The 20,038-nt window shown below is 39.2% G+C and overlaps 1 protein-coding gene across 1 annotated transcript in view; it reads left to right on the top strand.

The window, feature by feature from the left end:
- Positions 1-20,038, top strand: part of sorl1 (sortilin-related receptor, L(DLR class) A repeats containing) — a 71,250-nt gene that overhangs the window by 11,986 nt on the left and 39,226 nt on the right. The window contains exons 2-6 of the mRNA XM_053422492.1: positions 2,940-3,056; positions 4,418-4,552; positions 5,524-5,685; positions 6,183-6,250; positions 10,219-10,399. Coding sequence (XP_053278467.1) covers positions 2,940-3,056; positions 4,418-4,552; positions 5,524-5,685; positions 6,183-6,250; positions 10,219-10,399 — 663 coding nt within the window. The remainder of the gene's footprint in view (positions 1-2,939; positions 3,057-4,417; positions 4,553-5,523; positions 5,686-6,182; positions 6,251-10,218; positions 10,400-20,038) is intronic.

Below are 20,038 nucleotides of genomic sequence, written 5' to 3'. Positions count from 1 at the left end.
GTTGTTTTCTGGCAACGTCTTCAACACCATGCTAGAGGAAAAAGCCACTCATATCGTCACTATCATATTTCTTGTAGTTGAGTTGTAATAATGTCTGTAGTCTAACCCTTAAAACAATAGTTCACACAAAAATATGAATTCACTCATTATCTATTCACCACCATGTTGCTGGAGGGGTTGGTAAAGTGTTTGAGTCCACAAAACACTTCTGGAGTTTCAGGGGTGAACAGTGTAGCAACCAGGTAGCAGCTGAATCAAATACAACTGAAGATATAAGGGGCTTAGCTTCAGACAGAAGAATGGAAATGACCTAGTTTCGAGTCGAATAGGAATGTCGTGGTTTGCAGATACTTTGATGACATCACACAACCATAAAAGTCCATCAGAAGTGGCTAAGCTAGTGGACGTTAGCATTTCTGACGGTCCCTGAATGCACCTTGTTGGAAGATATCTGCAGACATTAATGCTTTAAAACTTGGTGTAAATGACCTAGTTTTTACTCGAATATGAATGTCGGGGCTTGTGGACACTTGGATGACACCACACAAGCAGTATGGAGGCATGTTATATTTTTTTATATTTTGTTATGTTTTTTTACATCTGAAAATAAACCCGTAATATCTTTAGTTGTATTGGAATCTGCTGCTACACTGTTAACCCTGAAACTCACCCACCCCTACATCAGCATAGTGGTGAGGAAATAGTGAGTGAATTACCATTTATGGTTAAACTATTCCTTTAATGATTTCCAACAGTTATGTTTTGTTGTTGTATTGGGTTTGGGATTTTTGAGGACTCTGCGGATAGATATATTTATGAGTCTGTCTTTTCATCAGTGTATTTCTCCTTTTCAGGTGACTCCTCAATACTGGTACAGAATGGAAAAATCCAAACCTTGTTTTATTAAAACAGGGCTAGCAGTTCTTACCAATCTACCAGCAGCTATTCTTAACGGCTGAAATGTCTCAGAATGAATATTTTATTTAACTCAGTTTCCAAACGCCCCACATTGCCAACATTTTAGTGCTGTCATCCACATCATTGTTGTGATAGTGGAAGTTACGAAGCAGAATCGGGTCGGACATGTCTGATCACAGCTGACAGAGGTAGCCAAGATACTTGTTGTTTACTCCGCTGGTAGGAAAGTGCAGAAAAGGGCTTTGAAGCCAAAAGGAGAGAGGAAAAGAGTCCTTTTACAGGCCTGCCTCTCGGAGAACCATCAATAAAAGATAATGCAAGGAAGGCAGTGTGGAGATGAGATGGCAACGCGGTGACACTGAAAAAGATGAAATAGCCCATTTCTTCTCATTGATCCATGAAGAGATGGGAGGGAGATGAGAGTGTGTGTCAGAGCAGGCTGCTGCGTTAGCCACCATATACGTTCATGGAATTATATACATGAAATGTCACCACTTGCATAGGCACATAGTGATGGAGCTTGATCAGCCAGATGTTTATATGTTTTGGTCGTTTTCTGTCTACATCTTTTATGGTCAGCTAATAAAATGAGCATAAAAAGACTGAAACATTGAATCGATCCTTCCGCAAGTATTGTTTGTGTTGCTCATTTTTCTATTTGTCATAGAGCTCCATTGTTGTCCACAGACTATTAAAACATCTACGAGCCTCACTATTGAACTGGGTGACATTTATTTTGATATCTTACGCACACAATCTCTTCCAGTTTGAGTCACATTTGCTATGGATCACATTAACTGATTCATAAAATGACCGTACCTTAAAAAAAGGAAACTATGTGTCTGTGGTATGTTTTAAATGGTAAATTGACTGCATTTACTGCATTTAAGTGGCGCTTTTCTAGCCTTATCGACCAATCAAAGAGCTTTACAGTACAAGTCACATCCACCAGTTCACGCAAACATTCAAACAACGTTTCTATACACAGAGCTTTTTCTATCACACATCATTCACTCTTTTCAGTGTCCTCCCCACCGATCTTCCAGCTAGTGGATGACCTGCGCTTACTCCCGAGCCATAAAGCCGCCAAATGATTTGCATTGTCAGTTAGAGGTAGTGGACTTGGCACTGAATGCCATAGATGGATTAGACGACATTGGAAGCGTCGGAAAAAAACTAGTGTTTCCATTGGTGAATATAAGATAACACCAGCATTATCCTTTAAGACATATATAGTAGGTAAATTTAATTGAGCCGCGACATTCAAAGACTCTTCTTCTCTTTCAGTCTCTGTAATGCGGCTTTAAAGCGAGCCTGTGTAGCATTTACTGGCTGAGGCTATGAAGTGGCAACTGTGGTTTATTGTTGAAAAAATAAACATAGTGTAGGTAAAGAATGACATTTTCCTCCAAAAGCTAGACCACATCAAAAATATATTTGGCAGTTAAATCTGTGGAATTGTTTTATTTTTTATTTATTACATTTTCTCATCCGCAAAGGAAAGATGGTGTTATTTCTTCTTTCAGATATTCCATTAAATCCTAAATTTTCTGCTTTATTTTGTCAATTTGTATAACTTTTTTCCCAGAACTTTGCAGTAGAGCTCGGCTAATATTTTGTCTGGTTAACAGTGGTTAAAAATGACAGTATGATTTCACCACTTTCAATTTCATAATTATATTATTATTTGTTATAATGATTGTTGCTTTTTATGTTTACAGATAAATCATGTAGAAGGTATTAATGCATTTATGTTTATAAATTTAAAATACTAAATGTTTATTTTAGTAATTAAACTTCTATACATTAGGTTTTTTTTGTTTTCTATTTATTCATAATTATATAATGTATATAGTTATAATTATATTATCATATGGTTTTGATAACATCTTAAGAACAACTGTCAGTTTTCTTTGTAGCAAATTAATCTCACATTGGTTCGAAGAGAGTTGTGTGCAGTGTTTCCAATCTTGCCTTTTCCCTGACATGCATATTCACTTCCACCTGTTTGTGTCCTGCAGGCCAACCTGAATGACTCCCATAACCAGATGGTGGTCCACTGGGCTGGAGAGAAGAGCAACGTCATTGTTGCCTTGGCCCGAGACAGCGCTGGAGCCACAGGGACCAGAACCAGCTCTGTAATTACCCAATGCAAAAAACAGAAACAAGTTCAAACTAGCATGCTCATGTCTCACACATATGATGGCTACGGCCTCACGTACAGTTCATGCTCTCTCATTGATCTAAAGCTATCTTTATAACATAATGTTAGTAAACAACAAATGCAGCAGAATGGGATTTTGGTCACAGTGTTCTAACTTGTTTCTCCTGTTGCTGATGATGTTATGATTGTTGAGCATCTGTTCTACACTGTATGAACATTTCACAGAAAAGTAGACTAGATGATGAGCGGCTGTTTCCTCCTCTATTTCCTCCCTCCCCCATCTGAGCTGCTGCGTACTTCCCTTAACTTAAATTAGGCACTGAAATGGTTTCACTATGGTGTTTTTCTAAGTTCAAAACTATTTGGAAGCAGGTCATTTTGTTTGATAAAACATTTTCAACTATTAAAGGTTTACTTTCCATGTTTAACGTTTTTTAAACATGTTTCCTGCTAATTTAAAAAATGTTTGATTACCACGGATCAATCATACTAGGTCATCAAACGTGGATAACACTAAATACACCATTTCGGATTTAAAGGCCAATATGTGTCAAACAAAACATCCAACCAATGGACTGGATCATGTGTGATCTCCCTTTGAATTTTATCAGACCATAAAGACATCATTTTTATTTTAAATTCAAAGGATATTTCAATTAGACCTTGTCTCACACATATATAGATGTAACTTTATCTTTAAAAGCCAAAATGTTGACAACATTTGACATTTAAATATTAAATTGTCTCCTCAGAAATTAAGGAAAAGCTTCAGCATGTTTACTCACAGATGAATGGGATGATTTCACTTTTCAAAGAGAGCTATAATGTGTATTTGTTTGTCCACAAGAGGTAATAGAAACATTTATTTTTCAGTTCTGTACAAGTCAACGACTTTCGTCTCTTTAGGGAATTTCTTCAAATTTTTATCAGCTCTCACTTTGACTCAAAGATTCACTGATTAGATTTCTGTGGTCCAAAGTCAAAGTGATCTCATATGAGTCTGGAAACTGCGCTGGATGGCGGAAGCATAAAACCACAGGGCTGTAATTCTAGTTACTCATTATCTAAAATCACTATGTTGCTCTAAAAACAAATTGTTCAGATCTAATCTATATGCTGAAATGTAGAACCATGGGTAATGTACAGATACATTTTTTTACTGTGCCTTTCATTGTACTCGAGGTCACCTTACAGATCATGATATTCTGTTTTAAGACATAGCATCACCAGCACTGCCAGCACCAGGGATAAAGCATCTGTAAGACACACACTATGTGTTATCAGGGAGATGACAAAGTGTAGGTACTGATCACTTCCTGTCTCCATTGTCTTCAGGTGTACTTGTCCTATGATTACGGGACCACTTTCACGCTCGTCTCAGACAAGTTCCAGCTCTCAGGGCCCAAGTTCAAGGAGGGCAGCAAGCAGGTCATCTCCCAGTTCTGCCACAGTCCTGCAGACAACAGGAGGGTAAGTCACAGCCTGGGACCAGTGGCTACGACAATCCAAAGAAAAAAGCCAGAAGAAAATACAGGCTACATGTTTTATCTCCATATCAGAAGTAGTATCCATCTATACACACCTGATTTGATGTTTCTTCAGTATCCTACAGGGATGATACTGAATTAACTTTTTATCTAAACAAATTTAAGTCTGTTTGTAAAGCCTTTAATTCCTAACATATTTTCCTTGGCTCATTGAAAGTAAGTGGATTTGAGAGAAATGAAAACCAAGGTAAGGTATTAAGGTATTTGAAAATACATAAACAAGCATGAGTTATTGAAAGTGCTAAATGTAGGTCTTCAATTCAAGCAAATTTAGTTAAATTTATGGCTTATATATATTTTCTACATATTTATATATTCTTTAATACCTTTATATTCTGCTTGTGTTTCATTGTGGGAAATGCAGGATCCAGTGTCTCTGCAGAGGTACCCATAGCAAGGACTATAAGTCTCTCTCTTTTTCTAATCTGTGTTTTCTGTTGTGAGCTCCACAACATGATGAGTAAAGTAAAACTGAAATACTGGAGCATCCCTCTAAAGACCATAAATAACAGTAATGCTACCCTACGTCTTTTGGAATTTCCCATTGGTCTACGGTGATTCTGCCTTTACTCAGTGAAGCTGCCCTGTGCCCTGATTATGCATCATTGAGAGGTTACTGGGAATACAGTGACACAGCACATTAAAGCCATCTGAGAGAAGTGGGATTAGCCCACTGCAATTACCTAATCAAACTTTGTAATGAGACTGGGGAATAATACACTCTTTGTGTAAGAATATCTTATATTTTATAGAATATTTTTGTCAAATGAGTCTAGAAATGACAGCACGCATTATTTCTTTCTGAAATGTCTCATGACTTGTCTGTGTGTCTCTGTGTGTCTGTCTGTGTGTGTGTTTGTACATGTACGTGTATGTTTTTTTCTTCCTCTTCAGTACCTTTTCGTAGACTCCACCAACAACTACCTCTGGAACACGTTTGACTTCTGTAAGAGCGTCCAGGGCTTCTCCCTGCCCTTCAAACCAACAGACCTGCTGCTCCACAGCAGAAGATCGAACCTGGTGCTGGCCTACGACAGCTCCCACCCAAACAAACAGGTAAAGACAGCTTCTGTCTTCATGGGGTAAAGTCTAATCTTGGTATTATTTATAGGTCCACTGTCTTTGTGCTTTTCAATGTATTTTTGTAGACAGCTAGACAGCCAACATTTGCATTAACAAACCACAATTGCAAAAGAAAAATACCTATATTTATTTATGTCGGAATAAGTTAATTCATTGGCTTGTTCCAATGAATTTAAGCTGTATTCTGCTCCTCCTGAGCTGCTATTGAATTTTTCAGCACGGTTTGATTAAGGGCTTTGTGTTGAGTCTATGGTAACCAGGAACAGAGATGATTGGTTGCTTAGATTTTAGCATGTAAGCTGTTTTGGTTTCATTGTCGAGTTCAAGCACAAAAGTGCCAAATGGCTCGCCAGTGTTCTTGTCAAAAGTGAAAGAGCCAAAGCAAAGGAATGAGCTTGACCTACATTTTTACATTGCACCCCCTCCTTCTTTTTCACTTCTTCACCCTCTCTCCCTTCCTTCCCCTGCAGCTGTGGAAATCGGACGACTTTGGGGAGACATGGGTGTTGATCCAAGAGCATGTGAAGGCCTACTTTTGGTAAGAGAACCCCTGATCACAGAGGTGCTGTTCAGACCTGGTATTTAGATCCATCTCAGGTGATGCGATCACGAGAGGACAACTCTCAGTTCACCAGCTCACACCTGGTATTAGAATGTGTCCCCAGTGACCGCTTGTGATCCAACCTCACATTTTGCTCATATAAAAATCAACATCTGCATCCTGTAATCACGACTGCATGACTCACAGACTGACTGTCTTTTAGGACAGGGAAGTAAATGGGTTCATTATTTGCTGTAAAGAGAAACCAATTGATGTTTTTAATTTGATGCCCTCACATAATAAGATTTAAATGAGGAAATGGATTGTAAATCGTCTCCATAAACCACTTCCAAAATTATCTCTATTGTGACTATATTATTTAGCAGTGTGCAAAGTTGTTGCAACAAAGATGCTGTGAGGTTACAGCTGGTTTGTGTTTTAACCACAATTCTAAGACTAAATTAAAGTTTTAATACATCTCCTTTCCATGAGCTCCTGAAGAGCAACCACCTTACAACCATTATTCAGTTGGTGCGCAGCAACTTCCAGTGACACATCTTCAAATTGCCTTCTCGACACTTTGCCCCAGGAGTTCATGGGGGAATAAATGGTACTTTTGAAAATGTCACACATTGCAGATAGAGTCATGCAATGTTTAATTGGCTGCATATATTCACCAAACAGCGTGACAGTGATCTTTCAGCTTCAATCACGTTTACATTTTTTTATGTTTAATGAAACACAACACGAGTCGCTGCAGTCAGACTGAGTTTGATTGGGTCTCTGTGGGAGAGATCTGAACTCAGCATAAACAGACCACTAGTATTTGCCTCTGAACCAGAGAAAAGATTGACCCCGCAGTGAATTAAAATTGTTTTAGATTTAATAGAGCTGCATAGTCTGATTTAACCTCATTTGCTAAAAGCCAAAGGATAGCTTATAGGACTACAAGTAGATCCTCTGCAAACAGAAAATGAAATCAATGACTGCCTTTCCCCATTACCCATCAAATGCTTCAGCACTCTGCCTCTGTTACTTCAAATTCAAATGAAAGCAGTCGCGTTACAGTCCTGCAGACTCAGAAAAACAAGGGCTCGGGGGAAAATGAGGATACGGCGCTGGGCCACCCCATCACACTGCTCATATGTGTGTTGATAAGTTTATTTAGTATTCAGATGAATAAATGTCTCCCACCTCTGGTCTCTGCATGTGCGAGTGGAGCTGCAGGTCAGTGGTCTCATGGAGCTGCAGGTCTCCTTCACTGCTGCTCCTCTCAGTGAAACAAAATGACTGATTGCTCTGTGAACGACCTTTTGTCACTAATGAAAACACAGACACACAGTCTACCTGGACACACCAACCTTCACACCCCTTCATTTTCATTTGACTGTGGAATTGGGCACCTGAATATCATTTGAATAGAGTGGATCCAACTCCTTTTTTATATTAGAAGAAGTGTTGTTAGCCATATAAAACAACACAGCAAATTGTATTCACAGCAAACTCTGGACTGAAACTGCAGTAAATAGAAGACATTTAATGAAAGCTAAATGTGAACCAAAAAATTTGAATTTATAAAATATGTACGCGTAAATGTTCTGAAAACTTCTCACATCAGACGCAGGAAAAACAGCCATTATCTGAAATAGTTGAATGGAATATTTGTTACTGCACAGTTACTAAATAAGTATCAACCCCTCAAGAAATATATTTATTTAGAATAGTATCCTACTATCCAAAATCTTGCTAAATAACAGAGAAATTCAGATGAAAAGCTAACCTCATTGCCGGAGGTCCTGTCTGCTGATCAACAGGTTGAATGGTTGTTGATGTCAAAGCAATGAAAGTAATTTATGTGTAACCACTGAGGGCAGCTACAATGACTATGTGCCTTGTCTTCAATGCTTAACTGTAAGCTGATGTGCACTTCTACCAATATGCAACAAGATGTTGGGGCCACAGCATCGACCTTGTGTGGATTGCACCAACTGTGATTGGTGGAAGCAAACCACATTAAAAAAAATTGAAAATTAGAAAACAATGTTGAAAGGGTAAATATGTTACCAAGAACTAATGTGTGGAAGCATTTAGGATTATCATGAATGGATAATTAGTAATTCTTTATTAACCTAGATGTAAATATTGTATTTATTTCTATGTAATAGTGCATGGGAGGTCACAAACTTTTGGCCTGCAAATTAACTTGACTCTTGGCAGCTCAGTGTAATGAGGGGGATATATTTCCTACAAAACTATTTCAGTAAAACACTAAACGAATGACAGACAAGAGGCGGAAGGGTGTTTAAGAGGCGTTTAAAAAGGGGCACAGATGAATTCAAAGGAAGGGACAGACTGGGAATAGCTCTCCAAGCACTCTCCGCCCAGACAGTGTCCATCAGCTGAACAGGGCTCTTTGAGAGAATGCCACAGAGGCAGGGCCGGGCCAAGACACTGCTCTCTCTGTTCGCCTCTCAAGACTCCGGAGGAAAACACACTGATTTGGAAGGCAGAAGAAGCCGTAAATCTACTTCATTCATTCTTGTCCGATTCTCTGCGCTGTGGCTTTTGAGCAACCCCAGTCATAAATAGTTTGACTATGCTGTTTGTCAAGGTTGACCAATGACAGATATTTTCAGTTTAATAATCAAGTCGCAGTTCATAGTCGCAGGCATTTGTTTTCTTGCAATTTGCCTATTTCTGGAGCAGAAGATGACAAGGACACTTCGTCAGTGTGAAAAACTTCTGAAACAGCTCAGTGAAGGCCAGAATCATTCAGTTCTTTTAGGTGCTGTATTTAAAGTGGTGTCAGGAGTTCTTGAAGGTTCAAGCTGGAATGATTATTTACATGTTGAGCAGCCTGTTTCTAATCGTTAATCTCAAGCACCTGATTTTATATGTTATCTTCTGGTCCAAATACTGCAGGTCAAATGACTGAAAATGCCACCTCTGACATTGATGTGACGTGATCCCCCCCCAAAAAAAGATGTCTCACTCTGCCGTTTTTTTTTGAAACTGTGAAACACCTGTGGTTGTACAATGTTGGTTGAGAGTGATGTGTATTCTCTCACAACTTAGACAAGTCCGGACAACAGCGTGCAGAGAGCACATGACCGACTGTAGCTCAGTTGAATAAGAAACAGCTGAAGAACTCCCTTTGCTAATTTAATGCTCAGCATAGGCTGTGATTATTGGCATGGCAGTGGATCTTTTTTTGCATGTCTGAACTCACACCTGCAGCAGATGTTGCAGCAGGATGCTGCCCTTTAGAATATAAACAGTTAAAATGTATCAACTTCTCTGTTTTCTTAGTTTTGGATGCAAAAGCAATGTGTTCTGTCCATTCAGTCTGCCTTGCTCACTCTGAGCTCAGCCAGCTACCCTTGTACATTTTACAATGGGCATTTTCTTTTGAATAACTTGGAAGATCAGGGTACTATTGTGACTGACTGACACTAGCGTGTTCCCAGTGTGTAGCTCACTAGCGGCAGTAGTCTGTGAAGGTGTTTAAAGAACATCAAGGCTAGATCAATGCATGCAGTATAAATTATAAAATAAATCCTGCTTGATTATAGTCTGCACAAAATCAATTTAGGCGTGAATTAAGTGATAACATCACAGCAGCTTTTTGGTGATGAGAGATAAAGTGCTGGCCAATGAAGAGAGGGACAGAAGAGGATTTCCTGTTGAGTTTTGGTGGTTTGCGTGGATATAGGCGGGGTTGTTGACATTTTTATGTAGGCCTAGTTGTACTCCATTAAGTATCCACTAAAAATATTGTTTTTGGAAGGTAGCAAATGGATTTACATAGAAATATGCAAACAAAAATGGCTGTGTTTCAGGAAGAGTTGGCAGACAAACATCTTTTACCTCCCTCGTCTGCCCTTGCTTTTATAATGCCTCTTCTAACATACTTCCCATCCTCCCTCTGTTACCCTTTCTCTTCCTCCCTTCACCCACCATCCCAGGGGTGTGGAACCCTATGACCCCTCCACCACAGTGCTGGTCCAGAGACACGAGCCCCAGGGAGTCTCCACTATTCTCAGCAGCACCGACTTCTTCCAAAGTGAACAGAATCGCAGAGTGATCCTGGAGCAGGTGGACAGCTTCCAGCTCCGAGACAAGTACATGTTCGCCACCACCACCCGGGTAAGAGAGAGAGAGAGGCGTAATTTGTTGGTAAATATATATGAAAAGTGCATAGTATATTTAATTTTGATTAAAATTAGTAGGATGTTTACAAAGAATGTTTTGAGCATATAAAAGTATATGACCTCAACATTATAACAATCCTAATTATAGGTTAAAATTCTACTGATGAGCTTGATGCTAATAATTTGTGATTTGTCATCTAAAATCTGATGGATTTACCAAGTAAGGAACCATTGTATAGACACAGATACCTGTTCTTACTGTGAGTGTCTGGCAGCTCTTGCTATTATTGGAGACAGAGGTGTTGGGCAGATGGCTACAGTGTCATTAATAACATTTCCTAAATTTTATTTAATGACATAGAATATGAAGTTGAAAGTCAGGTCATACTGCTCAGTAACCATATACATTTAAACTATCAATAAATTCGCAAAGGGAAGTATGGTCCTGCTGCTAAAATAAACTCCAAAATGATTGTACATGAAAAGAGAGTGTTTGTACATAAGAAATCGTTTTTAGTTTAAGAACTGCAAATGTCCGTGTTGTCGCCCTGAGAATAGCTGGCACGGTTGAACAGCGTTCACTGTTACAGATTGAAAGTATTTTGATCAGGCCGGCCCACGAATCCTTGGCAGTACTTCTGAGTAAAAGCAAAACAACTGAACTGGGAAATGAAATGATAAAGCTGGAAAGTATTGGTGGTAGGAGCTGGAGCAAATTAAAAGAAAAGGCCTGGGTATTCTTTTATACTTTCTTTGTGTTGTCACTCCTTAGTTCTCTGTATTGTTGCAGAGCAGTTTTCCGTTGGTTAGATGGAATCGTTTCACACTAAAAACCCTATTTAAGCTGCACCGGTTGTGAGAAATGTAATGCAGCATCTTAAACAAGGCCTTTCCTGCTGATCCTACTGTGCACCTGCATGCATTTTTAAAAGCCGACATTGTATTACAGCAAAGTGAAGCACTGTACTGAGTAACCACTTTCACACTTCAGCATATTCTGCTGAGTGTAACAGATGTTAGATCAATATTTGGCTGGAGGCAACTTGAAACACTGTATGTTTGTCGTAGTTAGTCAGTGTTTGGGTAATGGAAGCCTCATTTAGGCAACTGACAAATGGAGCCGAGGGTGAATATGATTAGGATCTCACCTCCTCCCTTGTTAAACATGCTGCTCTGGAAAGAAATGCTTTCCTCCTTGTTGCATTTTGGCTTTGAAGTGGGTTGACAGCAGCCTGTGGCCGTCAGCAAGCAGTTGTTTGTTAAGAGAGTTCAGCAGGGAAGGATTTGTCTGGTCCCATAATTCAAATCAGTTGTTCGATCATCAACCTTTCATGAAGTTGTGATTCAAATTAGTAATGACATCAGAGATCTATATCAGGTGTCACTGCTATTATTGCTATGTGGCCTGTTGTTTGCAAGTGACATGGGTTGAGAAAGATCGTGATCTAACTGTGTCATCTGCAAGTGCATGAACTGTGCAATGGAATTTAAAGTGAACACAACAAGAAGGCAGTGTACCACAGGGTAGATATAACTATATAGAACAATATAAAGCAGCCTCAATCATTCCCTGTGGAGGATGTGGTAAGATGTTATTATTACTGTTCAGTTTGTCATTACTGCCATAACTATAAAGTGGAAAAAGCGTATAGTGATCACATCTGTCTGGGCCAAATAAAGGGCTCTTAGCAAATTAATATTAGAATCTTTATTTATCTTTGAAATGTAACTACTTGCTGCTTTGAGAGAGCAAGAATGATATTTACCCTCTGTAAATGTACCAAGAGGCCAACAGAGCAGGAACGGTGGGGCCAAATAATGTGCTGTGCCACAGCAGTGCAGATTTCACATTGCAGGTGAATGTGAGAAGGAAGTGCCCACACTCACACACAGTGAGCTTATGTTTAGAGAGCAGACATGGATGGACTCAATTTGAAGAGAGTATAAATATATTACAGCACGTAGAAGTAGGCTGCAGCAGTTAAAATGTATTTTTGCACAAGTGGCACAATGCACTTGGGTTCTTAATTACAGTAATCAAAAAAAAAATTGAGATGATATGAACAGAGATTGTTGTGTCCCACTCATTTTCATCCAGTTATAGGCAACCATGATGATTTCTGATCAGGATTGCTACACAATGAGAAATAATCTGAACAAAGTTTCGTGACTGTAATACCAGACTTTTCGATAAATAATCGCTTGAATCAATTATGCTGCAGGCTAGATGTGTCATAGTTCTCAACAACTATTTCTGGTATTTTGAACTAATATCAAAAATAGTTTAGGTGCTAGTTTCTCTAAATTAGGGGACTGTAGTTTTGTGATGAGTTGCATCATCAAACCTGTTGTTTGTGTCGAAGCAAAACTCTCAGTTCATTGTTTGACCAAATAATCCTTGCAAAGTCCACTTACTATTTATATCTATCAAATGGTCTTCTCTCTATTGGACATTTTTCACAGATTATTTTGACAACATTTAATTTGACTCTTGATACAAATCTTAGTTTATCCAAAATCTCCCTTATCACAAGACAGATAGAAGCTCTGTGCTATATTAAATCCCAAAGTGTGCAGATGAGAGAACAAGCCTGGAATTAGCCTGTGACCTACTACAGATGATGAGATCGGACCAGAGGACCAGAGGGCAAAGTGAAGCTGCCAACACTTGTCTGACTTGTTTGTCTGGGTTTTCTCTCACTTGTCTTTGCTCTTAAATGTACATTACTAAGCATCTCATCAGTGCTCCATGTACTGAAAGAAGTCAGCAGGGAGCACTAAACATTAATGATAGTATCCAGATCAACTCAGAGACTGTAATGTAGACTTAGCAGATATCAGGGGTGCATTCAGGGACCCAAAGATGAAAGATGGTTGTTGATGAGGGCTCACGTTTACAGTAAGTCAGAACGTGAAGTAGTTCTGTGCTGTGGTCTTTTTTTTCCTTCCTTTTTCTTTCATCAACCTAAAAAAACATGTTGGACTGAAACTGTCACAGCTTCCTGTTGTGTTACACCAGTAACTGGTATGGCAGTAATAGTTCAATAGAAAAATTAAATGTATTGCTTATAAAGGTTCTTCTTTCTAGGCTTATCTCAAGTCTACCAAAAACATTTTTCTGCTGATTTGTACAATGTTGGCAGCATTCTGAACTAAAACACTGTAGGTTATTCACTCAATCCCAATGTGGACCAAAGTGACAGCTAAATTGACCAATTTAAGAAAAGTATCAAAGTTCATGCAGTTATCAGTGTTGATATTGGGGAGGGGGTGTTTGCTAAGGCTGCATGAAATGTATACATTTATGGTAGATATTAGTTGACCTTGTCATTAAAATCACAACTATACTGTTGATTGCAAAGTCTTACTCTCTTCATTCCCAATGTAAGGATAAATGTTACATATTTGGTTAATTGGGCATGATCCTTGTGTTGACAGTTGTATATATTACCAGTACTGTCTTTGTGTGTGCAGATTATGTAGACTAAACAGTGACATATATTGGTTCTTTTAGTTTTTTGGTATAGTTTAATTTTGTTCACATTCATACTCTGTCAACAGGGAAGAAACTGCAGCTATCTTTTTTCTACATATTCTACCATTATTTAGACAAGGAGATGTCACACATATAGCTAATGCTGCAAGAGCCTTTCCTGCACCAGGAGTAGGATGTACTTCACTGGCAGAGTCAACCAGCTCAATCCAGCAGGGCAGGTGTGGGACTGACTTAAAATCCGACCAAAGGTTGTTGAGGTCTTGCAGAACGTGAGAGTGAAACAGATTCAACCCCAATTGTTGGTTTGAAATCAAGATTCTTGACCTAAGCTTCTAATAACATATTGTTTTCATCCACTAAAAGAGGAGAGCTGTAGCTATAACTAACAAATAGGGAGCAACACACTGGCTCTCGCTCACACATTTGCCCCCCCACACTTTGTTCTCCTGTCTCAGGCTGATTAGACATAACCAGCACTCAAGCCTTGTTGGCCATTTAGTTATTTAAGAAAAAATGTCTCATGTTCATGATGCCTTCATTTGGAATCTATGTATTTGGGGCTGTATGCCTTCTGGGAGTAGGGAAGTTATTGTTTCCAGACCTTGACTTGAGGGGTTGTGGTGCCTATTGACAACTATTTCAGCTATCTTGGATTAAGACAAGCCATCGCCTAGGCAGCATAGCTAGCCAGCTGCCTTGCAACATTCATGAGCAATAGTGATAGTGAAAAATTATGACAAGCATAATCCTATTTTAATAGGATTAGAATAATGGAATATCACAAGGGCTCTTGGCAGTGCCGAGCTGCTCATGATAATTAAAGAGCCATAAATGGAGGGTTTTATCTAACAATAGGGATCTTGAGGAATAGAGTACTAATTAGACCAAAAGGACCCTAGCCTTTGGTCCCATCAGAGAGACCTGGGGCAGATAACTGCTTTTATAGATGTAATGGGGCTGTTGATAAGGCCCAACCCTGCTATTCCCAGTTACTGTATCTGTTAGTCATACTATATATTCCTTCCCATTTCAATCACATATCTTTCTACGCAAAAAAAGGTCTGTGACAGAGTAAAAGCAAGAAGTGGAGATTGAATCTTGTCAATTTGCATATTCGTCCACCATTTGGTCGAGTAGAGTTCAAATTTGATATAAAGCCAAAAACTTGAGAGCTGAGCCAACAACCCACCTTTTCACACTGTTAGTTAGAAAGGGTAGGAGAGAAAAACAGATAAGTTATACAGTTTATGGCACATTATCCTCTAACAATTCAGTCTGAAATTTGTAACCATTTACCAGACCTCAATAGAGAGAAATTTGCATAATTAACTGCAAACTGGTTTGCTTTTTTTTGATTTAGTACTCGTAGGGGAGTGTTTTCATCCACTATTCTATTTATTTAAAAATGATAAAATTGTTAGCATGAAATCATCTACAGAGGTGCCTGACATCCTCTTGAGCAGAAGGATTGCATCGTATGAAAGATGAGACGTGTTGACATTATAGTGTATAACAAGCCAATCTGAATAACAGCATTGTCACTGGTGCATTCAGCCAGTGGATCATGAAGATGTAAGATGAGTCCTGAGATATCGGCTGGGATAGAGCAGAAAGGCAGCCTGATTGCCAAAGCTGTAAAGTACATAAAGGTCTAATGGGATTCAGTCTACACCAGGGGGTTGAAACAAAGCACTTTGCCTCAGAGGTTTGACTCGTGACGTTTCCAAATCATTGCTGTGTGAGTGCAGGTACCTTTTTGTCAGGATGAAATGTCAGCCTTAAGTAAGAGGTGTTGGTGAACAAGCGCTCCTCCTCTCAGCTAGTCATTAACAAATGTCTCTCTGTTGCTGTCTACAGCGTGGGACTGGAGCTATCTCTGTGGCTTTGGAGGTTACAAGGAAATATACAGGGTGCACTTGACAGTGAAGGTAGACAGGTCTATTCAAATCTTGGAAAAATGTGTGTATGATTTAGCACAAGTGCCCAACAATGTAACAAGGGTGACACATTTGCTTAATTTTGGTTTGAGCAACTTACACCATGCTCAAATCATAATGTAGGGTGTGAGGGCGATCCTGTAGCCGCATGGTTATGCTGCACACCACATGGGCACATGCCTTGAGCAGCTGGTCCTTGGTTCTACCTGCATGCATGTTACTGCATGTTATTCGCCTACTTCCTGACCTTGATTCCTGTCTAACCTTCACTATCCTGTCAAATAAAGACATAAAAATTGGTATAGATATATTTATTGTTATTATTTTCCTTTATAAATAAGAATGTTGGGACCACTACATACTCGTGAGGGACTGCTAACACATGCAAGTTGAGAGTCATGAGTCAGCTGGATGGAGACAGCTGAAGGAATCAGTAACCTTGGTAACCTTGCCAGCCTCTGTATTTGTACTATACGATAGCACATGACTTAACAGACCTGAACATGAGTACAACCCTCCACAACGAAAAGGAAACAAAACTTGTTGATCAACCTCATTTCTTTATTCAGTTTTGATAAAGCAGTGCCTTATATATTTGATTTGCCTTTGCCACAGCAACTAATGCAACCAATGCAATGATCATGAGAGAAAGTTCAAGTCTATTAAAATAAAGCCCTATCTCTGAGAAAAGGTCTCCCAGTTGCTACATTTAGTCGGTCTGTGCAGAGAAGTATCGGATAACAGCAACATGGAGCCAATGTAGTGAACTGAAAAGCAGAGTCGTGTGGAAAAACTTTGGGAAGTTGGACACAAAATGAATACTAGAATACTTGGCTGTCTGTGTGGCGTGTTGGCTGACACAGTGAGGTGGGAGTTGCAGTAGATGATAAAGGCTTCAATGAGCACTTGGCCACCTCCCTTTGGGTGGAAACAAGAAATCACTCATTTTTAGGCTCATTTCACAGAATGTTGAAGGATACGGATTATTTCAGGTAGGGGCCTTGACAGTTACTCCAAAATGTCAGCAAAGCTTTGATGTGTGTTTTGACAAAAAGTGTCTGGTGGCAAGTGACGCTGAATAGAAAAGGGCCTAGTATTGAGCCCTGTTGAACTCCGTTAGGTGACTAGGGGGTGCATTTGAGGCACCCATCCTTAAATGTGTTGCAAGCAAGACAAGGTGTCCCTGATGGTCGGATTTCAACAAAGTTTTTGTGAAAACTGATAAAACGTCACACAGGGAAAAATACATTTTAGAAGTAAAGAGAAGAAAATCTAACTTTAGCAGCAGGTGTTGACCTTTTACAAATTTGAAAAAGTTTTATTGTGAGATAATGTTACTCGCTGTTCATCCTTTAGGAATACAGCACCAGGTGTCTCGTTGTTTCTGTTGAATTACATTAAATACGTACATTTCAGTGACACTGGGATCACCCATCGGTCTGTTCCATTATTCTGAACAGGACATCCCTGTAACACCTTAAGTAAAAGTAAAATTTGATCACGAACAATCACACAATGACACAACTTGACTGGTGGCATACTAATCCATTTATTTTATATTTCAGAATCTTTAGGTTTTTAAAACTCTTTCCCTTATACTTTTACTCTGGGGTGTTCCTTCATCCCAGCACACACCAGTATCTACCATATCCACTTAGTAAAACTGACGCAGGCAAGAAAAGGTTCTGCAGTAGCATTTCTCCTGTTTTTCAGGCTAATATGGCTGTATTTTGATTTATACTGATGAATACTAGGATTGTGTGGTGTCAGCTACTCCATATTTCATACATTCATTCCCAAATGATTGTTTTCGTGTCTTTTTGCCACCTGCATTGTGTTTATCTCAGGGATTTGACTGTTAGAGTAAGGATCATTTCGAGAGATCATGATCACAGTGTAGCTCACTTACAGTGGCCACTAGGCTGCAATCTGTGGTTTCACTGGGAAAATATATCATCACCATGCCACTTACATGTGTAAATACATCATAGACATTCTCCTGTCCAACTTTCCCTCTTGACTCATGAAGTAAACTGAGCCGAAGACCTTAACTGAGTTACCGTTTACCGACTGGAGGAAGAGAACAGCTTCCTCAATTTCTAAAATGGAAAAATACACATTACCCACCTACATTTTATTTTCTGACCTTTAGTCATTCTGTAGATACTTTTCTGCCTGTGCTCTTTGCCTCCAATTGTACCTCTCTTGGTTTCTTCCATTGTCTCAGTATAGTTTCTGTTTTGCTTTCACATCACACCACACAGTCAATGTGGGCACTACACTGGACAAATCAATAGAGCGGATGGAAGAGGCTGAAGTGCTCTGGGGATGCTTAGGCAGTCAAGAATAGACACAAATCTTTCCAAGGCTCATGCACACATGCACAATATTTCTTTTCATTTTTAAAAGTACAATGAAAGTTGCTAAGGGCTGGTATTGTGACTTTCAATAACTAAACGGTTTGTTAAAAAAGAAAAATCAAGGAGAGAAATGAACTTCAGCACTTCCTTGATTCTTGTCGGGTTAAATAACCCTCTGAATCAGCATCAATATCAACCAAAGCCATACAGGTTGTTGCTTCTTTAGATTCATATTCTGCACAATGTCCGGAGTTACTTAATGTGTATAAGGTTCTTTAGTCAGTTTTAATTTGGTCCTGGCTGCAAACAGAAAAATATCAGGATTTGCTGAACTCGGATCTTATCAACCATCTTTTAAAACTTCCACTGCTTAGCTGTAGTTAAGATTAGCAGATCTCAGGGTCTGTTTTTTTTTTGCAAGGAGGGATACATGATTCACTAAATCGGTATTAAACAGACAAGTATCAGAGTGGTAGTGATATTCTATCTCGTGTTAAAATGTCACACTGCTCCATTATAATGGTAAAAATTAAATATTAGGCAGTTTCTGTTATTTCCAGGTGATGTCTAAACAGGCTGAGCACATCAGGGGATCCCACTAAAACTTGTATTGTTTCTGTGCGTCTTCTGCCATCAAAGGTCTGGTCACTGAATGTTAGTTTGATAAATTGCTGCACAACCTCAACCCCATTTGTGACACTGAAAGGCTGATATGTGATTGTTAAAATATAAAGTGGCCATTTGTATTCCTCCAAGTATAGCACATCTATGTAATTCTAGCATCCCAGACAAAGTAAGTATAGTGGATGTGCTGCTCAGCTCTTTGAATTCCAGACTCTGAATGCCCCCCTGGTCTTTGTCTCACCCCCTGTCTCACTCTACTTCTGTTTCTCCTCCTGTTTCTCCCTCTCCCTCTTGAGTGTGTGTTGCTGCTAAAGGCTCGAGCAGGGTGGTCCAAACTAATTCAAAGCAAAAATAATGAAGCTGCTCAGCTCTCTATAATACATTGCCCTTACCATTTGCATTTATAGCTGGGAGAGCAAGGAATGAGACTGAAATAGAAAGAGTGGAGAATATGTCAATTGAGAGTAGAGAGTGGAGCCTCAGGACAGGTTTATTCACAGGGAGGAAAGCAGACGTATTTCTTCTCTTGATATAACTATAAATTTGAAGAGCTTGGACAAAAGGCTCTGAGCAGGTAGGTGTTAACATAGATGATACAGTTATAGAAATACAAGCCAGTTTAGAGGGTTAAATTCCCCTTTGGAGGTCTGTAGTGAAAATGGGAAATCATGCAAATAATTTCCAGAATTCAAACATTTATGGCCTAGAAATAATGTAACATGATGTCGGTGAAGTGCACAGTCCTCTGAGCTTGATTTGTTCTTTGTGGTTGATAAAGGATCGGGAGGAAAAAAACACTCTCAGGCATCGTTAATCTTCAATTTCCTCAACGGTTTGAGAAAACCGTTCATATATAGTTTTCATTTTGCCCTGAGGTCTTCATCCACCTCCTCTGGTTAGAATCATGTTTGCAGTGCTGAAATGAGGCAGAAAAGCTTTTGTTTTTTAAAACTACACAGTGAAGCTCAAGATCAACCAACTTTTTTAAGAATGTGGTGGCTGGTCTGATGTTGAAATCAGGAAAGGGAACCACCGAGTTTTTGCTTCAGACCGTCACTTCATTCAAATACATTTCTTGAGGAAATGCCCAAAAGTATTTATTTTAAATTCCGTTTTAACATCTCAAAAGAGACAGATTTAAAGTAAATCTTCGAAGCCTGATACACCCTAACTTGTATACAGTGTGGGTCGATATCCAGAACCACTGAAGCCTACAC

The sequence above is a fragment of the Pleuronectes platessa genome, chromosome 5 (genome assembly GCF_947347685.1).
Source record: "Pleuronectes platessa chromosome 5, fPlePla1.1, whole genome shotgun sequence".
In the NCBI taxonomy this organism is placed as follows: Eukaryota; Metazoa; Chordata; class Actinopteri; order Pleuronectiformes; family Pleuronectidae; genus Pleuronectes; species Pleuronectes platessa.
This window is presented reverse-complemented; position numbering and strand designations above follow the sequence as displayed.